Source organism: Palaemon carinicauda, chromosome 39 (genome assembly GCF_036898095.1).
Source record: "Palaemon carinicauda isolate YSFRI2023 chromosome 39, ASM3689809v2, whole genome shotgun sequence".
Classification (NCBI taxonomy): Eukaryota; Metazoa; Arthropoda; class Malacostraca; order Decapoda; family Palaemonidae; genus Palaemon; species Palaemon carinicauda.
The window spans coordinates 23,529,593-23,546,802 of NC_090763.1; the positions used below are offsets into that span (position 1 = coordinate 23,529,593).

Here is a 17,210-nt window from a genome sequence, read left to right on the forward strand (position 1 = left end):
AAGGAGATTCTGATTTACGAGGTTGTTGACATTAAGTAAGCAAGCAAAAATGGTATATTTCTACAGGAGGATTGAACCAGAGGCAATTCAAAAAATTTAAACCTGATCAAGATGAAATTAATACCAGATGTTGCTAGTCTATAATAGGCTTCTTTACACAGCAAAAGTACAATGGTATGCAATGATTTCCATTTCATCACTTTGTCAAAATGGTGAAAATTATGAGCTTGCTTCCTTTGCCAGGTTACCTTTCAAAATATCTTTTTCTATTTATTCTTTCACATTACAGGATTGAAGTATTATCCTTTCTGGACATTTCTTTTTTGCAAAGATGTCTAGACAAACAAGTAAAATGCCAGGCAAGTAATAGAATGCTCATAAATAATCTTTTTTCTTCTATAATATCAATATCTTACTGTTATAATTATCCTTACTTCCTCTGTGCTGTGAGATCAATTCCTTCTTTGGTACCACTGACAGGGTAGTAACGGTCAGCAAGACTTCGAACCATTGGATCTGGACTTGCCTGCAACAGCTTTTTGAAGGTAATGCCAGTGCTGCCCCATGCTGGGAGTTTGGAGGACGCCAACTGAAAGGAAAACTCTCAGCTTACAGTAGATAGATTAATGTATGGACTAAATGCTTCTCATAAAACTGAAATGACTCTCAGCCCCAAAACATTTAAAATATAGGTTACTGTATCTCTTAAATTGTATTGTAGGCTATAAAACAATGAAAGTGTATTTTATTTTTTTTTTGTAGTTTTAAATCAAGATTAGATCTATGAAATTTACATCTTTTTTTAAACGCTAATGCTGAAAACAACAAAACTTAGTCAACTGCAGACTTCTTCACATAATCTGTTCAACTTTTGCGGTTCTTCATTATCCACTACTAACTCGGGAGTTTATTTTTTTCAGCTTTTAATCTGGTCAACATTTTAAAAGAATATGGTATTTGTGAAACAAACTATAATTTTACCTGTTCAAGAGTGTTAATAGGAGGCTGCTCTAAGGGAATGGTTAAGAATGCTGTCAAAGATGACCTGTAGACAACAGTAATCAACACACTGTACCACACCCACATGATGAAGTAACTTCTGGTGACGTCACCCCGGGGCTCCTGTTGTAGAATTCATTTTGCTATAGTATTCTTAAAATTACAGATTGGTCTATGCAATTGTACTGTCAGTTAAAGAAATATTGTACAGTATCACAGTTCCTTTTTATCATACAGTCAGTTTTTCCTTCCCAGGTAAAAAGATAATTAGCCATGGAGCACTAAATTGGAGGGAAGGGAATGGACTGTATACAATCCAAAAACCCTTTCAGGCTGAGAAGTACGTTTTATTTAATGTGAATAGTAAGAACACATAAATAACAACCAGTTTGTTCTTTACAGTTAAATTAACAGGTACATGAAAAATTATAGTCTTGAATTAGAAGGATTCAACCAATTTTAAAAAGCTTTTAAGCGGAAGTTATAAAGGGATTTTGACGAAGGAAAAATCTATTTCTGGGGAGAGACCTGTGACGCCCGGTGAAAAAGTCCTTCTTTGTACTTTTTCTGATATAAATCTTCCAAATATACCAGAGAAAATTAAAAGCATGGAATGCAGAGGTTACAACCCTCGCGCGAGCACCTTGTTGGTGTCGTATATCTAACAAGGGCGTTTGTAAAACACTATTCACAGGCTGTCTTCCATTTAGATAATCCCTTCATCAAAGGGGGAGGGCCGTGACAGGCCCTAGAGAATACAGTTGGGTTACCCTACCGACACCTACCACTCGCGCTCACCAGGTCATCCTTCTGCAAGAACATATGGCTTGGTAAGGAAAGGGTGGGTCCGTACAAAAATAACCGGGAAGGGTTTCACCGGGTGTCACAGGTTTCTCCCCAGAAATAGATTTTTCCTTCGTCAAAATCCCTTTTCTGGGTCGATCTGTGACGGCCGGTGAAAATGTACCAGAGAATGCCTTCCAAGCCCAATAAATTAATAACATTATGAGGAGAATACAATCACCATGTACAACAATAATATGATATAATATGTTATTTTCATTAGTAAAATAAATTTTTGAATATACTTACCCGGTGATCATATAGCTGTCAGCTCTGCTGCCCGACAGAAAAACCTAAGGACGAAATACGCCAGCGATCGCTATACAGGTGGGGGTGTACATCAACAGCGCCATCTGTCGAGCAGGTACTCAAGTACTCCATGTCAACACAGAACCAATTTTCTCCTCGGCCCACTGGGTCTCTATTGGGGAGGAAGGGTGGGTCCTTTAATTTATGATCACCGGGTAAGTATATTCAAAAATTTATTTTACTAATGAAAATAACATTTTTCAATATTAAACTTACCCGGTGATCATATAGCTGATTCACACCCAGGGGGGTGGGTGGAGACCAGCATATATGTTAACATTAAGAGCTAAGTATTTCGTATTTCATTTTAGCAGTTATTCAAAATAACATACATAAAATTAATAAGTACCTGGTAAGGAAGTCGACTTGAACAATTACTCTGCCTTTTTAAGTACGTCTTCCTTACTGAGCCTCGCGATCCTCATAGGATGCTGAGCAACTCCTAGGAGCTGAAGTATGAAGGGTTGCAACCCATACTAAAGGACCTCATCACAACCTCTAATCTAGGCGCTTCTCAAGAAAGAATTTGACCACCTGCCAAATCAACCAGGATGCGAAAGGCTTCTTAGCCTTCCGGACAACCCAAAAAACAACAATAAAAAGCATTTCAAGAGAAAGATTAAAAAGGTTATGGGATTAGGGGAATGTAGTGGTTGAGCCCTCACCCACTACTGCACTCGCTGCTACGAATGGTCCCAGGGTGTAGCAGTTCTCGTAAAGAGACTGGACATCTTTAAGGTAAAATGATGCGAACACTGACTTGCTTCTCCAATAGGTTGCATCCATTACACTCTGCAGAGATCTGTTTTGTTTAAAGGCCACTGAAGTTGCGACAGCTCTAACTTCATGTGTCCTTACCTTCAGCAAAGCATGGTCCTCCTCATTCAGATGGGAATGAGCTTCTCGAATCAAAAGTCTGATATAATAAGAAACTGCATTCTTCGACATAGGTAAAGAAGGTTTCTTAATGGCGCACCATAAAGCTTCTGACTGTCCACGTAATGGTTTAGTACGTCTCAAATAGTACTTAAGAGCTCTTACAGGGCATAGTACTCTTTCTTGTTCATTTCCAACCAAATTAGCAAGGCTTGGAATATCGAACGATTTGGGCCAAGGACGAGAAGGAAGTTCGTTTTTGGCTAAGAAACCAAGCTGTAAGGAACATGTAGCCGTTTCAGATGTAAATCCAATGTTCCTGCTGAAGGCGTGTATCTCACTGACTCTTTTAGCTGTTGCTAAGCAGACGAGGAAAAGAGTCTTCAAAGTAAGATCTTTAAAAGAGGCTGATTGAAGTGGTTCGAACCTTGCTGACATAAGGAATCTTAGTACCACGTCTAAGTTCCAACCTGGTGTGGCCAACCTACGCTCCTTCGAGGTCTCAAAAGACTTAAGGAGGTCCTGTAGATCTTTGTTGTTGGAAAGATCTAAGCCTCTGTGACGGAAGACTGCTGCCAACATGCTTCTGTAACCCTTGATCGTGGGAGCTGAAAGAGATCTTTCCTTCCTTAGGTATAAAAGGAAGTCAGCTATCTGAGTTACAGAGGTACTGGTTGAGGATACTGATTTCGACTTGCACCAGCTTCGGAAGACTTCCCACTTCGACTGGTAGACTTTGAGAGTGGATGTCCTCCTTGCTCTAGCAATCGCTCTGGCTGCCTCCTTCGAAAAGCCTCTAGCTCTCGAGAGTCTTTCGATAGTCTGAAGGCAGTCAGACGAAGAGCGTGGAGGCTTGGGTGTACCTTCTTCACATGCGGCTGACGCAGAAGGTCCACTCTTAGAGGAAGTGTTCTGGGAACGTCTACTAGCCATTGCAGTACCTCGGTGAACCATTCTCTCGCGGGCCAGAGGGGAGCAACCAACGTCAACCTTGTCCCTTCGTGAGAGGCGAACTTCTGCAGTACTCTGTTGACAATCTTGAACGGGGGGAACGCATAAAGGTCTAGATGGGACCAATCCAGAAGAAAGGCATCTATGTGAACTGCTGCTGGGTCCGGAATCGGTGAGCAATAAATTGGGAGCCTCTTGGTCATCGAGGTTGCGAACAGATCTATGGTAGGCTGACCCCACAAGGCCCATAGTCTGTTGCATACATTCTTGTGAAGGGTCCACTCTGTTGGGATGATTTGACCCTTCCGGCTGAGGCGATCTGCCATGACATTCATGTCGCCTTGAATGAAGCTCGTTACTAGGGATATGTTTAGATCTCTTGACCAGATGAGGAGGTCCCTTGCGATCTCGTACAACGTCATCGAATGAGTCCCTCCTTGCTTGGAGATGTACGCCAAGGCTGTGGTGTTGTCGGAGTTCACCTCCACCACCTTGCCTAGAAGGAGGGACTTGAAGCTTCTCAAGGCCAGATGAACTGCCAGTAGCTCCTTGCAGTTGATGTGCAACGTTCTTTGATCCGTATTCCACGTGCCCGAGCATTCCCGACCGTCCAATGTCGCACCCCAGCCCGTGTCCGATGCGTCCGAGAAGAGAAGGTGGTCGGGGGTCTGAACAGCCAGTGGCACACCCTCCCTGAGGAGAATGTTGTTCTTCCACCAAGTCAGTGAAGACTTCATCTTCTCGGAAATAGGAACCGAGACCGCTTCTAGCGTCTTGTCCTTTCTCCAGTGAACAGCTAGGTGAAATTGAAGAGGTCGGAGGTGGAGTCTCCCTAACGCGATGAACTGGTCCAGTGATGAAAGCGTCCCTATCAGACTCATCCACTGTCTGACTGAACATCGGTCCTTCTTCAGCATGTTCTGGATGCATTCTTGGGCTTGACTGATTCTGGGGGCCGACGGAAAAGCCCGAAAAGCTTGACTCTGAATCTCCATGCCTAGGTATACTATAGATTGGGATGGGACGAGTTGGGACTTTTCCAAATTGACCAGGAGACCCAATTCCTTGGTCAGATCTAGAGTCCACTTTAGATTCTCCAGACAGCGACGACTTGACGCAGCTCTTAAAAGCCAGTCGTCCAAATAGAGGGAGGCTCTGATGTTTGCTAAATGCAGGAATTTGGCAATATTCCTCATCAGTTTGGTAAAGACAAGAGGTGCCGTGCTTAGGCCAAAGCACAGGGCTTGGAACTGGTAAACAACCTTCCCGAAAACAAACCTTAGAAAAGGTTGGGAATCTGGGTGGATGGGGACGTGAAAGTACGCGTCCTTTAGGTCTAAAGAGACCATCCAGTCTTCCTTCCTGACCGATGCTAGAACCGACTTTGTCGTTTCCATGGTGAACGTCTGCTTTGTGACAAAGACATTCAGAGCACTGACGTCTAGCACCGGTCTCCACCCTCCTGTCTTCTTCGCCACTAAGAAGAGACGGTTGTAGAAGCCCGGGGATTGATGGTCCCGGACTATGACTACCGCTCCCTTTTGCAGTAAGAGAGACACCTCTTGCTGTAAAGCTAGTCTCTTGTCCTCCTCTCTGTACCTGGGAGAGAGGTCGATGGGAGTTGTTGCTAGAGGGGGCTTGCGCAAGAATGGAATCCTGTACCCCTCTCTGAGTAACTTCACAGACTGTGCGTCTGCGCCCCTGTTCTCCCAGGCCTGCCAGTAGTTCTTGAGCCTGGCTCCCACTGCTGTCTGAAGAAGGTGGCAGTCAGACTCTGCCTCTAGAGGACTTGGAACCCTTCTTCTTGCTCCCACGTTGACTTCCGGCACGAGCACCTCCTCTGCTGGAGGCTCTGCCACGAAAGGGCGGAATGAACCTTGACGCTGGAGTGTCCATCCTGGGTCTAGGCACGGAGGGCAAAGGGGTGGCTTTGCGTGCGGATGACGCCACCAGGTCATGAGTGTCTTTCTGGATCAAGGAGGCGGTAATCTCCTTGATCAACTCTTCAGGGAAGAGACACTTCGAGAGCGGAGCAAACATAAGTTCCGACTTTTGACATGGGGTGACTCCAGCTGACAAGAAGGAGCAAAGGTGATCCCGCTTCTTGAGGACCCCGGACACGAAAGAAGCCGCAAGCTCACTAGAACCATCCCGTATGGCTTTGTCCATGCAGGACATAATGAGCATGGAAGTTTCCTTGTCAGAAGGGGAGGTCTTCCTGCTCAACGCTCCCAAACACCAGTCCAAGAAGTTAAAGACTTCGAATGCACGGAAAACTCCTTTCATAAGATGGTCCATATCCGAAGGAGACCAGCAAATCTTGGAGCGTCTCATAGCCAGCCTGCGGGAAGAGTCTACCAGACTTGAGAAGTCGCCCTGGGCAGAGGCAGGAACTCCCAAGCCGAGAACTTCTCCCGTGGCATACCAGACGCTAGATCTGGAAGCAAGCTTGACCGGGGGAAACATGAAGGTTGTCTTCCCAAGTTGCTTTTTGGACTGCAACCACTCTCCCAGTACCCTTAAAGCTCTCTTGGACGAGCGAGCGAGTACGAGTTTCGTAAAGGCAGGAGCTGCTGACTGCATGCCTAAAGCGAACTCAGAGGGAGGCGAGCGTGGTGCTGCAGACACAAACTGATCCGGATATAAATCCTTGAACAGCGCAAGCACTTTCCTAAAGTCTAAGGAGGGAGGCGTGGTCTTGGGTTCGTCGATGTCCGAGTGTTGGTCGTCAAGATGTGCAGCTTCGTCACCATCAGAGAGGCCATCGTCTGAATGTTGAGGAGGAAGCGGCAAAGGAGTGGGTAAAAGCTGGATGGCTGAGTCCGGCAGCACGGGTGCATGCGTGGCTGCACTGGACCCAACGTCATGGAACTGTTGGTCAGTCTGAGAACTGGCAACAACCATAGCTGAGTGGGGACGCAAAGCGTCTACTCCTGACTGTGGACGGATAGCGGAGACCACCGTGGGTTGCGGAGGCTGACGCACCGCGTCAAAACACGGCAACTGAACTCCACCCTCCTGTTGTTGTGGTAGCACACGAACGTCAACGGAGGGTTCCGTGCGTCGGTGAACGTCAACAAGCGTCTGGCAGGGTCGACTGCGCATGGGTGGTGGAGCTCTCACAGCTGGAGTGTGGGAGCAGGCAGCCTCAGCGTCTGCTGGGCGCACAACCGTGGTTGGTTGTAGGCTAACGGGTGCAGCGTCAACCTTCTCCGCATGATACTCCTGCATAAAGGAAGCTAACTGAGTCTGCATAGACTGTAGCAAAGACCACTTAGGGTCTACAGCAGCTGGTGCGGCAACAGACGGAGTTAATGCCTGTTGCGGTACCACTTTGCCTCTCTTAGGAGGCGTGCAGTCGTCGGAGGACTGCAGCGAGTCCGAACTGACCCAGTGGCTACACCTGGGCCGTTGGACTAGCTCGGAAGGGACCTTGCGTTTAAGAGGCCGTGAGACCTTGGTCCATCGTTTCTGGCGAGAAACCTCTTACGCAGACGAGGAATGAACGGGCTCACTCGTCTTCTTGTGGGTGGGACGATCTAGGCAAGATACGTCCGAAACCACGGAGGGAACGTCTGTCCGCTGATTAAAGCCTGTCGAACCCTTTGGTCGTACGACATTGCTTCTTCCCTGGGCTTGGGAGCTTGCAAGAGGTCCCGGACTGGGAGGACGACAGGCACGAACAGACGCACCCTCATGCGTAACACTGACACTTTTCACTGCACTAACACTCACTTCACTTCCCACTGCACTTTTACCTTTCAACTCCCTGACGTCAGCCATGAGTTGATTGCGGTCATTCGCCAATGACTCGACTCTCTCACCCAGAGCCTGGATGGCACGCATCATATCTGCCATCGAAGGTTGATGAGAGCTAGCAGGGGGGTCAGGAGCAACCACTACAGGGGAAGGAATAGGTTGTGGGGCATGGGGAGAGGAAAAATCAACTGAGCGAGACGAACTCCTCCTGATCCTATCCTTCTCTAGCCTACGTGCATATTTCAGGAATTCTTGAAAATCGAATTCCGAAAGCCCAACGCATTCCTCACATCGATCTTCCAATTGACAGGCTTTACCCCTACAATTGGAACAAACGGTGTGCGGATCGATAGAGGCCTTCGGAAGACGCCTTGAACAGTCCCTAGCGCTACACTTCCTGTACTTGGGGACTTGAGAAGGGTCAGACATCTTGAAAGTCAAAGGAGGGAATTCAAAATCTATCCAAGTCGTCAACAAATAATCCAAAATCCAATAAAAGAATGCAAGGAAGTATTGAAGATAACTTCTGCACAGCGATAGCTAATAACCAGAAATGAATACTTCACCAAATAACGTGAAAATCAATCCAGAAAGCAACAGCGTATTTAGTAGGTCTTGCCGGTGGCACGACAGAGAGAAAATTGGTTCTGTGTTGACATGGAGTACTTGAGTACCTGCTCGACAGAGGGCGCTGTTGATGTACACCCCCACCTGTATAGCGATCGCTGGCGTATTTCGTCCTTAGGTTTTTCTGTCGGGCAGCAGAGCTGACAGCTATATGATCACCGGGTAAGTTTAATATTGAAAAAAAGTAAGTAATCGTCCAATTACCAACCAGCCAAATGACATAGGAAACGTAAGGTTGAATAATTATGACGACAAGGAACCAACTGAGTGTCGAATCGCAACAGGCCTCAAACCTTACATGTCTAAGTATATCTAAACATTAAAGGAACGGTAACTACAATAACAGTTAAACCATAGGAATTAAACATGGCAAATATCATAGGGCTAACGAACTACCCAGGAGAGCGGCGACGTGGTGTGAGTGGCGGGTAGGAGGGAGAAGAGAAGAGATGGAAGAAAGGAAGAAGAGGAGATTAATGGGGAGGGATAAGGCTCCCCTCTGCCATCGTCGGGTATTTAAGGGCCTGTAAGATCTTTAGATATTGGCGTTTGACAACCATAGGGGATTTCCAACCCGTATATTTTTTTTTTAACATCATCAAAGTCCCTGTTCTGGAAGTCATTGTTGGAGGCATCTACTGTCCGTATATCATGAGCCTGGGGTAATGATTCCGGATTAGTATGTTTAATGAAGTAGAGGATTTGTTGCCTGATACCGTGAATGGAAATAGTACCTCCTTGTTCCCTGATAACCAAGGGGCCAGACGAGCAGGTGGCAGTTCTAGCTAAAAAGGGCCTTGAGAGTGTGACTGTACACGGAGAAAAATCCTGGGGATGAAGAATAACCTTCCGAGGGGAGCACCTATTTTGCGGATCCTCATATTTTAGCTAGGAAAGCTTTGTCTGGAAAAGGAGTACTTCGGCTGAAGGGAGGAAATCTATGTTTTCCGGGTTTCGTGAGAGAGCTGCTAGTTCTGATGTTCCATCACCTGAGGCCATAGCCGTTAGAAATAGTCTTCCTAAGAAGAGTGATATAAGAGCAGGATTCATTGTCCGTGTCCATCGCAAGTTTGAGAACACCGTTCAGAGACCAAGAGTCCTTTTGTGGCCGAACCGAAGGTTGAAGCCTAGCACATGTTTTTGGGATTGATGAGAAATAGGAATCAGCTAGGTTAATGTTGAACCCAACAAGGAAGATCTTCTTCAAAGCTGACTTGATGGTGGTTAAAGTGCTAACTGTTAGGCCTTTGTCAAATAGGAACCTCAAGAAAGAGATGGCTAAATGCGGGGACATACGAGTATGGTCTGAACTCTTAGGGGATCTGCTAGTTGTTAACGGCCGAATCATATTGGCGAATTGTCGAGTCCCTTTTGTCCCATTCGATGAAGAGATCGTTTTCCGGTTCAATGTTCGCGTCTCTACGAGCTGCCAACTTCCTGTAGTCCACAAAGTTAGAGTTTTGGCTATCCTTGAGTAATCTGACACAGTGAGTTTGGATTACTCGGGTCAGTTTGAGGAACGGGATCCGGATGGGACTGAGTTTCAGCTCGAGGAGGAGAGGAAACCAACTGTTCTTGTGTAGTTTGTGTAAAAGTTTTTAGAAGATTCCCTGGGGGAGATAGGGAAATCTTCTTCTAATGGTTCCAATCCCGGGGTAATGTGTCCATGGCATAAGCCCGAGGGTCCAGGGTTGGGGTCACATAACAAGGAAGTTTGTGATTCATCTGAGTTGCGAATAGATCTACCTGGAGGCCTGGAACGAGCCTGAGTATCCACCGGAATGAAATTATGTCTAAAGACCATTCTGACTCCCGTGGATTCGTCCTGGATAGTGAGTCCGCTCTCACATTCTGGCCTCCCGCTAGGTGAGGTGCTGACAGGAACCAGTTCTTTTCTGTTGCCCAGGCGAAGATAGTGACCAGGATCTGATTCAGATTGGGTGACTTGGATCCTCCCCTGTTGACGTAGTGTACTGCGTCTGTGCTGTCTGACACTACTCTGATGTGGGTCGACCTCGGAGGAGAGTCTCTCTTCAGGGTCAAGAACACTGCCATGGCTTTGAGAACATTGATATGGGACTGTTTCATGGCGAGTGACCAAGAACCTGAAACATCTGATGTTCGGAGTAATCCCCCCCATCCACTTAGAGACGCGGCTATATGGAATGTCACTTGTGGAGGTGGGAATTGTAGAGGAACCGATTTGGAGAGGTTCTTCGGTTCGGACCATGGGCGTAGTCTCATTTTCAAGACAGAGGGGATCTTCGAGACCTTGTCTCTTATAGGTACTGTAGCTCTCTTTCTCCAAACTCGATTGATGTCTTTAAGTTTAACTTTTATTAGGAGATCTGTTACTGAAGTGAATTGGAAAAGGCCGAGGATACTTTCTAAGGCTCTTTGGAGACCTGTTTGTGTTTGAGAAAATTCTTGATCTTGGAAACTATTCCTCTTACCTTTTGGAAGGGAGAGACAACGTGTGCTTCGAAAGGTCCCACTGAATGGCTAACCATTCTAAGTGGCCTGATGGTCGCAGGCGAGATTTTTGGAGATTGACCCGAAATCACAGGTTGTCGAGAAATCGAAGTAATTCCTTCGTAGCTCTGTTGCCTTCTATGGCCGGCCGGGCCCAAATGAGCCAACCGGCCAGATAAGCAATGATCTGTATCTCTTGGTTCCTGAGTTGTTCTAACACTCTCTCTCCCAGTTTCGTGAATATCCTGGGATCAATGTTGAGGCCGAAGGGCATGTCTTGAACACAAAGGCTTTCCTGCTTAGGCGGAAACCCAGATAAGAAGAGAAGTTTCGAGCTATAGGCGCAAGATAATAGTCGTCGGTAAGATCGACAGAGGTGGTGACGGTCCCACGGGGAAGTAAGGTCCGTACCTGAGAGATAGTCAACATCCGGAACTTGTCGCAGAGAATGTAAGAGTTTAGCTTGACAAGTCCAGGTCCACTCTCAATGCCGACAAGCCTTTCTTCAGAATTGTGAACAGGCGGCTTTGGAACTTCAGTGATCGATCCCGTTTGATTGCTTCTTCTTGAGTAACCCTGTGGTGTACTCTTTCAGGATGGGAGTGAATTTCTGGGAGAAGGTCACTGGTGGAGGAGGAGGACCTTGTGGCCATTTTCACCTCAAACCTTTAGAGATTATGCTATGAGCCCACAGACCGAAGGTCCAATGGTCTCGAAAGTGGTAAAGTCTACCCCCTACCGGGACCACCACGTTGTGAGGGAGTGAATCTAGGTCCTTTCCTTCTCCGAGCCCCCTTTTTCCTAGGTCTGTCTCGATGGCGAGACTGTCTTCTACTCCTGTAGCTTCCTCTCTGGTGTCCACGAAAGAAGCCTGAGGGTTCGGATCTAGGGCTGTATGCAGGTAAAACATCCCAACGGGGTTGGGCTGTGTACCTGGGGAATCAGTGAGGTAGACCACCTGATGAGGGGGATTCGGATGCATAGACGTCGAATCAGAGGAAGGCTGTGATGACGAGTGGGTAACCGACTATCGATTCCTGTCTGATAGAGGCCTCAGACAGAACGTATTTCCCACAACTAACCCGATCAGACCATCAAACGTGTAGGTCGAATTGGAAGGGCAGATCTTGGAATTATCGTACCCCCCAGACTGACAACATCCTGGTCCAGACAGATCGGGCCTGCCCTTTAGGAAATAATACCGTTACCTTCGGTACCTTGTCTAACCTAACCAAGGCAATCTCTTTCAATCGAACGAATCCGTTGAATGGGAATTCTAGTACCTGGGAGTAAAATCTAGGTCCCCCAGAGGGAGGACGTCTATGCCATCCAGATTTATGGTACCATCTATATATGGAACATGTAAGGCAAATCTCTATGCGTTGTTTTTATCGAAGGAGGTTACTTCGATACGCCTGGGGCTGTAGCGGGAGACATCCCAGTTCCTGAACGGATCCGACTCACCACCATACCTTTGAGCTCCGTCATAGCCCCTTGGTTTTCCCTAGAATGTGTTGCTTTTAGCAGTCACGGTTTATGCAGGGTAACATGAACATCAGGATCCTTTAAGGGTCCTAGGTCGGTGACGTAGGTAATTGCAAAGCTGAAGGCTCAAAACTCATCCCCACCTACCTGCCCGTCCATGGGGTCGTCGTCCAACCTTAGAGAGGACACTCTGAGGAGATAAGGACCTCTAGATGGAGCATTCCTTCCCAACCTTGATACCCAAGGGCGGATAGCCTCTCTTGCAGGCCAGAGAGATTCATCATCATCCTGACGGGAACCATGTAGGCGAACCTTCTGTAACAGAAAGGGGACATAAGTCTGGATGTTCCTTGAACTTTGGTTAGTGATCCTATTCACAGGCTGGGATCAGCTGTATAACTCATAAAAATCAATTTTAAAGAAAAGTCATTTAATGTACTATCTTTTGGGGTATAGTTCGACACTTGTATTCATGAAATGTGACACTGTTGGCGCATTCGCCATAGGTTGGCCACCCCTGACTCAGACGTTCAGAACCGGGTCTAACATTATTTACTGGATATTAGTATTTCATCTGTTCACTGACCAGTCTCAAGGAACAGTAGATAGCCTCTCATGGCATGGTTGGTCTCGACCTGGCCCTTCATTAGAAGGGGCTAACGTTCGGTTCCTAGTACTGAGTGGAAATTTATTTCTATTTGAACACTATGTTGTATGGATATTTATCCATATTTAGGCATAGTTAGAATTGAATATGCATAAATATAGGCATAATTAATTTATTTCTATTTGAACACGATGTTGTATGGACATTTATCCATATTTATACATAGTTAGAATTGAATATGCATAAATATAGACATAATTAATTTATTTCTATTTGAACACGATGTTGTATGGATATTTATCCATATTTATACATAGTTAGAATTAAATATATGCATAAATATAGGCATAGTTATGTTCATATATTTTTATTAGGACTTTCAAGAATAGCTAATGAATATTACCAACGCAAATTCAAAGTGTCATTAAAGTAAGTACAGTTTACTTTGTATTCATGTTAAATCCTTTCCTTTACAGCTAAAACAAAAGATTGGCCACCCGTGGTCTGAGTGATCTCTGTCTGTACCGGAGCTCCGGTAACAATCTCCGGTACAAACAAAGGTCCGTCATAGTGACAACGTGAACACCAGAGGAAATCTAATATTAACCTCAATGCTGATTGCCTGTACAATATCCGGTTAAGCCGGAGATTCGATGAAAAGGATCGTAATAACGATATTGTGATTATTCATGAATAAGGGTTCATACCCTGATTCTGATCGTCTGATTGATCTCTGTTTGTACCGGAGAACCAGTGACAAAGGTCCGTCATCGTGAAAACGTGATCCTCAGCGGTACGATAACATTCTCTAATACTGAATGTCTGTGTTATCTCCAGTGAAGCCGGAGATTCGATGAAAAAGGGACCGTAATAATGAAACTGTAAAATCTTCATCGGTATCACATTGTTAACTCCGGTTCTGGACGTCTGCTTGATCTCTGTTTGTACCGGAGATCCGGTAGCAAAGGCCCGTCATCGTGATATCGTGACCGTCCCCGGTACGATAACATTAACCTCAATGAATGTTTGTGTTATCTCCAGCGAAGCCGGAGATTCGATGAAAAAAGTTCTGGACGTCTGCTTGATCTCTGTTTGTACCGGAGATCCGGTAGCAAAGGCCCGTCATCGTGATATCGTGACCGTCTCCGGTACGATAACATTAACCTCAATGAATGTGTTATCTCCAGTGAAGCCGGAGATACGGTGAAAAAGGGGGCCGTAACGGTGTAATTGTGATCAAACATGACAAAGGTTCGTGTGTAAAAGGCTTCAGCCGGAGTCCGAGTGCCGGATTTCACCGTTGCACTCCAAAAATCTGCTCCGGTACGATAACTAGTTCTCACCCAATGAGTATCCATTATAGCGGAGCATAACTCAAGGCGGAGCTAAGCATAACTCAAGGCGGAGCTAAGGGTGTCGGTATAAAACGACCCCAATTAATGACTCATACACTAACGTACCTATTAATAGTGTTAGCTATATTAACAGTAACCACATCAATAAAAACGTTTATAATATTAAACGTACTATCATCAACTCTGATACTAAGAGGAGGCTTGAATAACTCGTGATCGTATAAAAACGGAGAACGGGAAATTCACCTCTCTTACTCGAGCTAACAAAGAAAATGAGAGAAGGGATAACTCATATTTGTAGAACAGGGAACGAGCACTCTATGCTTCCGCTCTCAAGGTTACATAATAAAAAACTAACATCACACAATAAAATAAGAAAATTAATAAAATTGATTGCTTTTTCTTAGTAATTGTAATAACCAAGAACGAAGAATAACGACAACGTAACAAATAAACAAGGATATAGTCTAAATCGAAGCCTCTGAGGCGAGTACAAACTAACAGACTAAATCGCTAAACTTTAAATCGCTATACTTTAAACCGCTATTCTTTAAATCGCTATTCTTCGTAGGTCCAAATTGGACTTGCAAGCAAATAAATACCATAGTAAAAACTAATAATAACTAATGATGACACAAAAAGGCCATAAAACGTAAGTGATATAACCTAGATGACAGAGTACCAGATGGGCAAAAATAACTAGAAAATTTACCGAAGCGAACATAAGTACATAGCCCAAAATGGCTGCCGATACCTCGGCAGGACAATCGCTTCCAAAACTAAAAACCACCATATTGGAAACAGAACAAATGCCCGGTACTGCCAAAAGCTGCCAAAACAAACTATGGTACTTAACATTGGTAAGGGTGAAGTAGCAACGTCAGTCATGTTGAAATAACGAGAAACTCTTCGAAAAAACACTGTACCCAAAAATCTCAACTTGTTTGCAAGTCCAAAATCAGAAGGATGACCTGGTGAGCGCGAGTGGTAGGTGTCGGTAGGGTAACCCAACTGTATTCTCTAGGGCCTGTCACGGCCTTCCCCCTTTGATGAAGGGATTATCTAAATGGAAGACAGCCTGTGAATAGTGTTTTACAAACGCCCTTGTTAGATATACGACACCAACAAGGTGCTCGCGCGAGGGTTGTAACCTCTGCATTCCATGCTTTTAATTTTCTCTGGTATATTTGGAAGATTTATATCAGAAAAAGTACAAAGAAGGACTTTTTCACCGGCCGTCACAGGTCGACCCAGAAATTCATTTTATGAAGTGCGAGTAACTTGTGGTATGAAATGGGTGTACCAACGTTTCGTGAGATCCATCTGTGTAAAATCAAGTTAAGCGAAAGTAGTCAATCCTTGAGCAACATTAGCTCCTTTTATTATTTCTTTATTCTTTGAAATTGTCAATATCATCGACTTAGCCATAGAGCATGGGTGGGCTAACGTTTCAGCACAAGGGCCACAATAAAAAATTCACAAATTTAAAGGGCCGCATAATTAATGTTTAAAATAGCCAAAAGAAAAGGTTTTTAAAGGAAAAAGTAGCAATTATTTTTTCTATTAATACTTTAAAGTAGAAACTTCACATGAAACATTTGAGAAAGTAACTCAATTAGTAAGAGAACAATGTCAATGAGAATGATGCATCTGACTGCAGTCATTTACCAGTTTGTTAAAATTGGGTATCAAGTTGCTTGTGCTGATCCTTAACATTGACTGAAGATTTGAGTCTGTGAGAAGTGATCTGTTCTTTAGTTTGTTTACTTTCATTATAAAGAAAGTCTTCTCACAAATAAAAATTGATGCAAACAACACAAACATCTGTTTTGCAAATTTCTTCAGATTTTGAGACTTTTCTGAGTATAGAGATCCATAAAACTCGACCAGTGGTTTACTTCCAAACATCTTCTTTAAAGAGTTGTCGGCTTGCAAATCAATCACTTCCATCTGCAGTTCTTTGGTAGCTGTTTCAATGTCACAGGAAAAAGGTGAGCTGGGCATATTAAACTATCCTTCAATTGCCTTGAAATCAGCAAATCTTCTGATAAATTCCTCTTTTGAAGCTATCTTCTGGGAACTGTATTTGTTTGATAATGCTTGAGTAACTCCTCATGTTTTCAACAGAGGAAAATGAACAAAGTTTTGCTCATTCAGCTGGTTGGCAAAATGTTCATGTTTCACTGAAAGACTACTTAAACTTCCAGGTACAATTCATGAGCAAATACTACTTTGCCTTGTAGTTTTGTGTTTAGCTCATTCAGCTTTTCCATTAGGTGAATAGCAAATGCAAAATCCCAAACCCATTTGTCACTCTTCATTTCCTTTAAAAAATAATTTTCCTTCAAGTTAACTGACATTTTGTCCCCAAATAACATGAGTACATTACATGATCTTGGCGGGCCACATGAAAACCTTTGGCAGGCCACGTGCGGCCCGTAGGCCGTAGTTTGCCCACCCTTACCGTAGAGTATTTGAGAGCAAGATCCAAAATACGCACAGTATTCCATTTTCATGCATGGAAAAGATTTTTTTTTACAGTTCTATAGCTGTTAGCACTAATTTCCTTTATACTTGACCACTTTCACTCTTATTTTTCTTGGGACACATGTTTAAGTGCTAATGAACACTAATAATTAAAAAAGAATGCAACCCAAAGATAAAGTCCAGTGTAACACGAAAAATGTGGCAGAGCATATTATTATCATTATTTGCTAAGCTACAACCCTAGAAGGAAGACCAGGATGCCATAAGCCCAGCTCCAACAGGGAAAATAGCCAAGTGAGGAAAGGAAACAAGGAAAAATGGAGTTTTTATGATAAAACAAAGTTTTATGAATACTTACCTGGCAGTTATATATACATAGCTAATAATCTCTACTTTCGGCAGAATTTTTCTAAACGCGGCAACCGCCTTGTGGTGGTTGG

The 17,210-nt window shown here is 44.5% G+C and overlaps 1 protein-coding gene across 9 annotated transcripts in view; it reads right to left on the reverse strand.

Moving 5' to 3' along the window:
- LOC137631079 (ionotropic receptor 21a-like) overlaps positions 1–17,210 on the reverse strand; it is a 190,573-nt gene that overhangs the window by 118,723 nt on the left and 54,640 nt on the right. For all 9 annotated transcript variants that reach the window (XR_011041846.1, XR_011041847.1, XR_011041848.1 and 6 more), the window contains 2 exons: positions 982–1,122; positions 435–589 (listed from right to left, as the gene is read on the reverse strand). Coding sequence is in view for 6 of the 9 variants with exons in the window: in XM_068362700.1 (XP_068218801.1) it covers positions 435–589; positions 982–1,122 (296 nt within the window). In the remaining 3 variants the exon portion in view is untranslated. The remainder of the gene's footprint in view (positions 1–434; positions 590–981; positions 1,123–17,210) is intronic.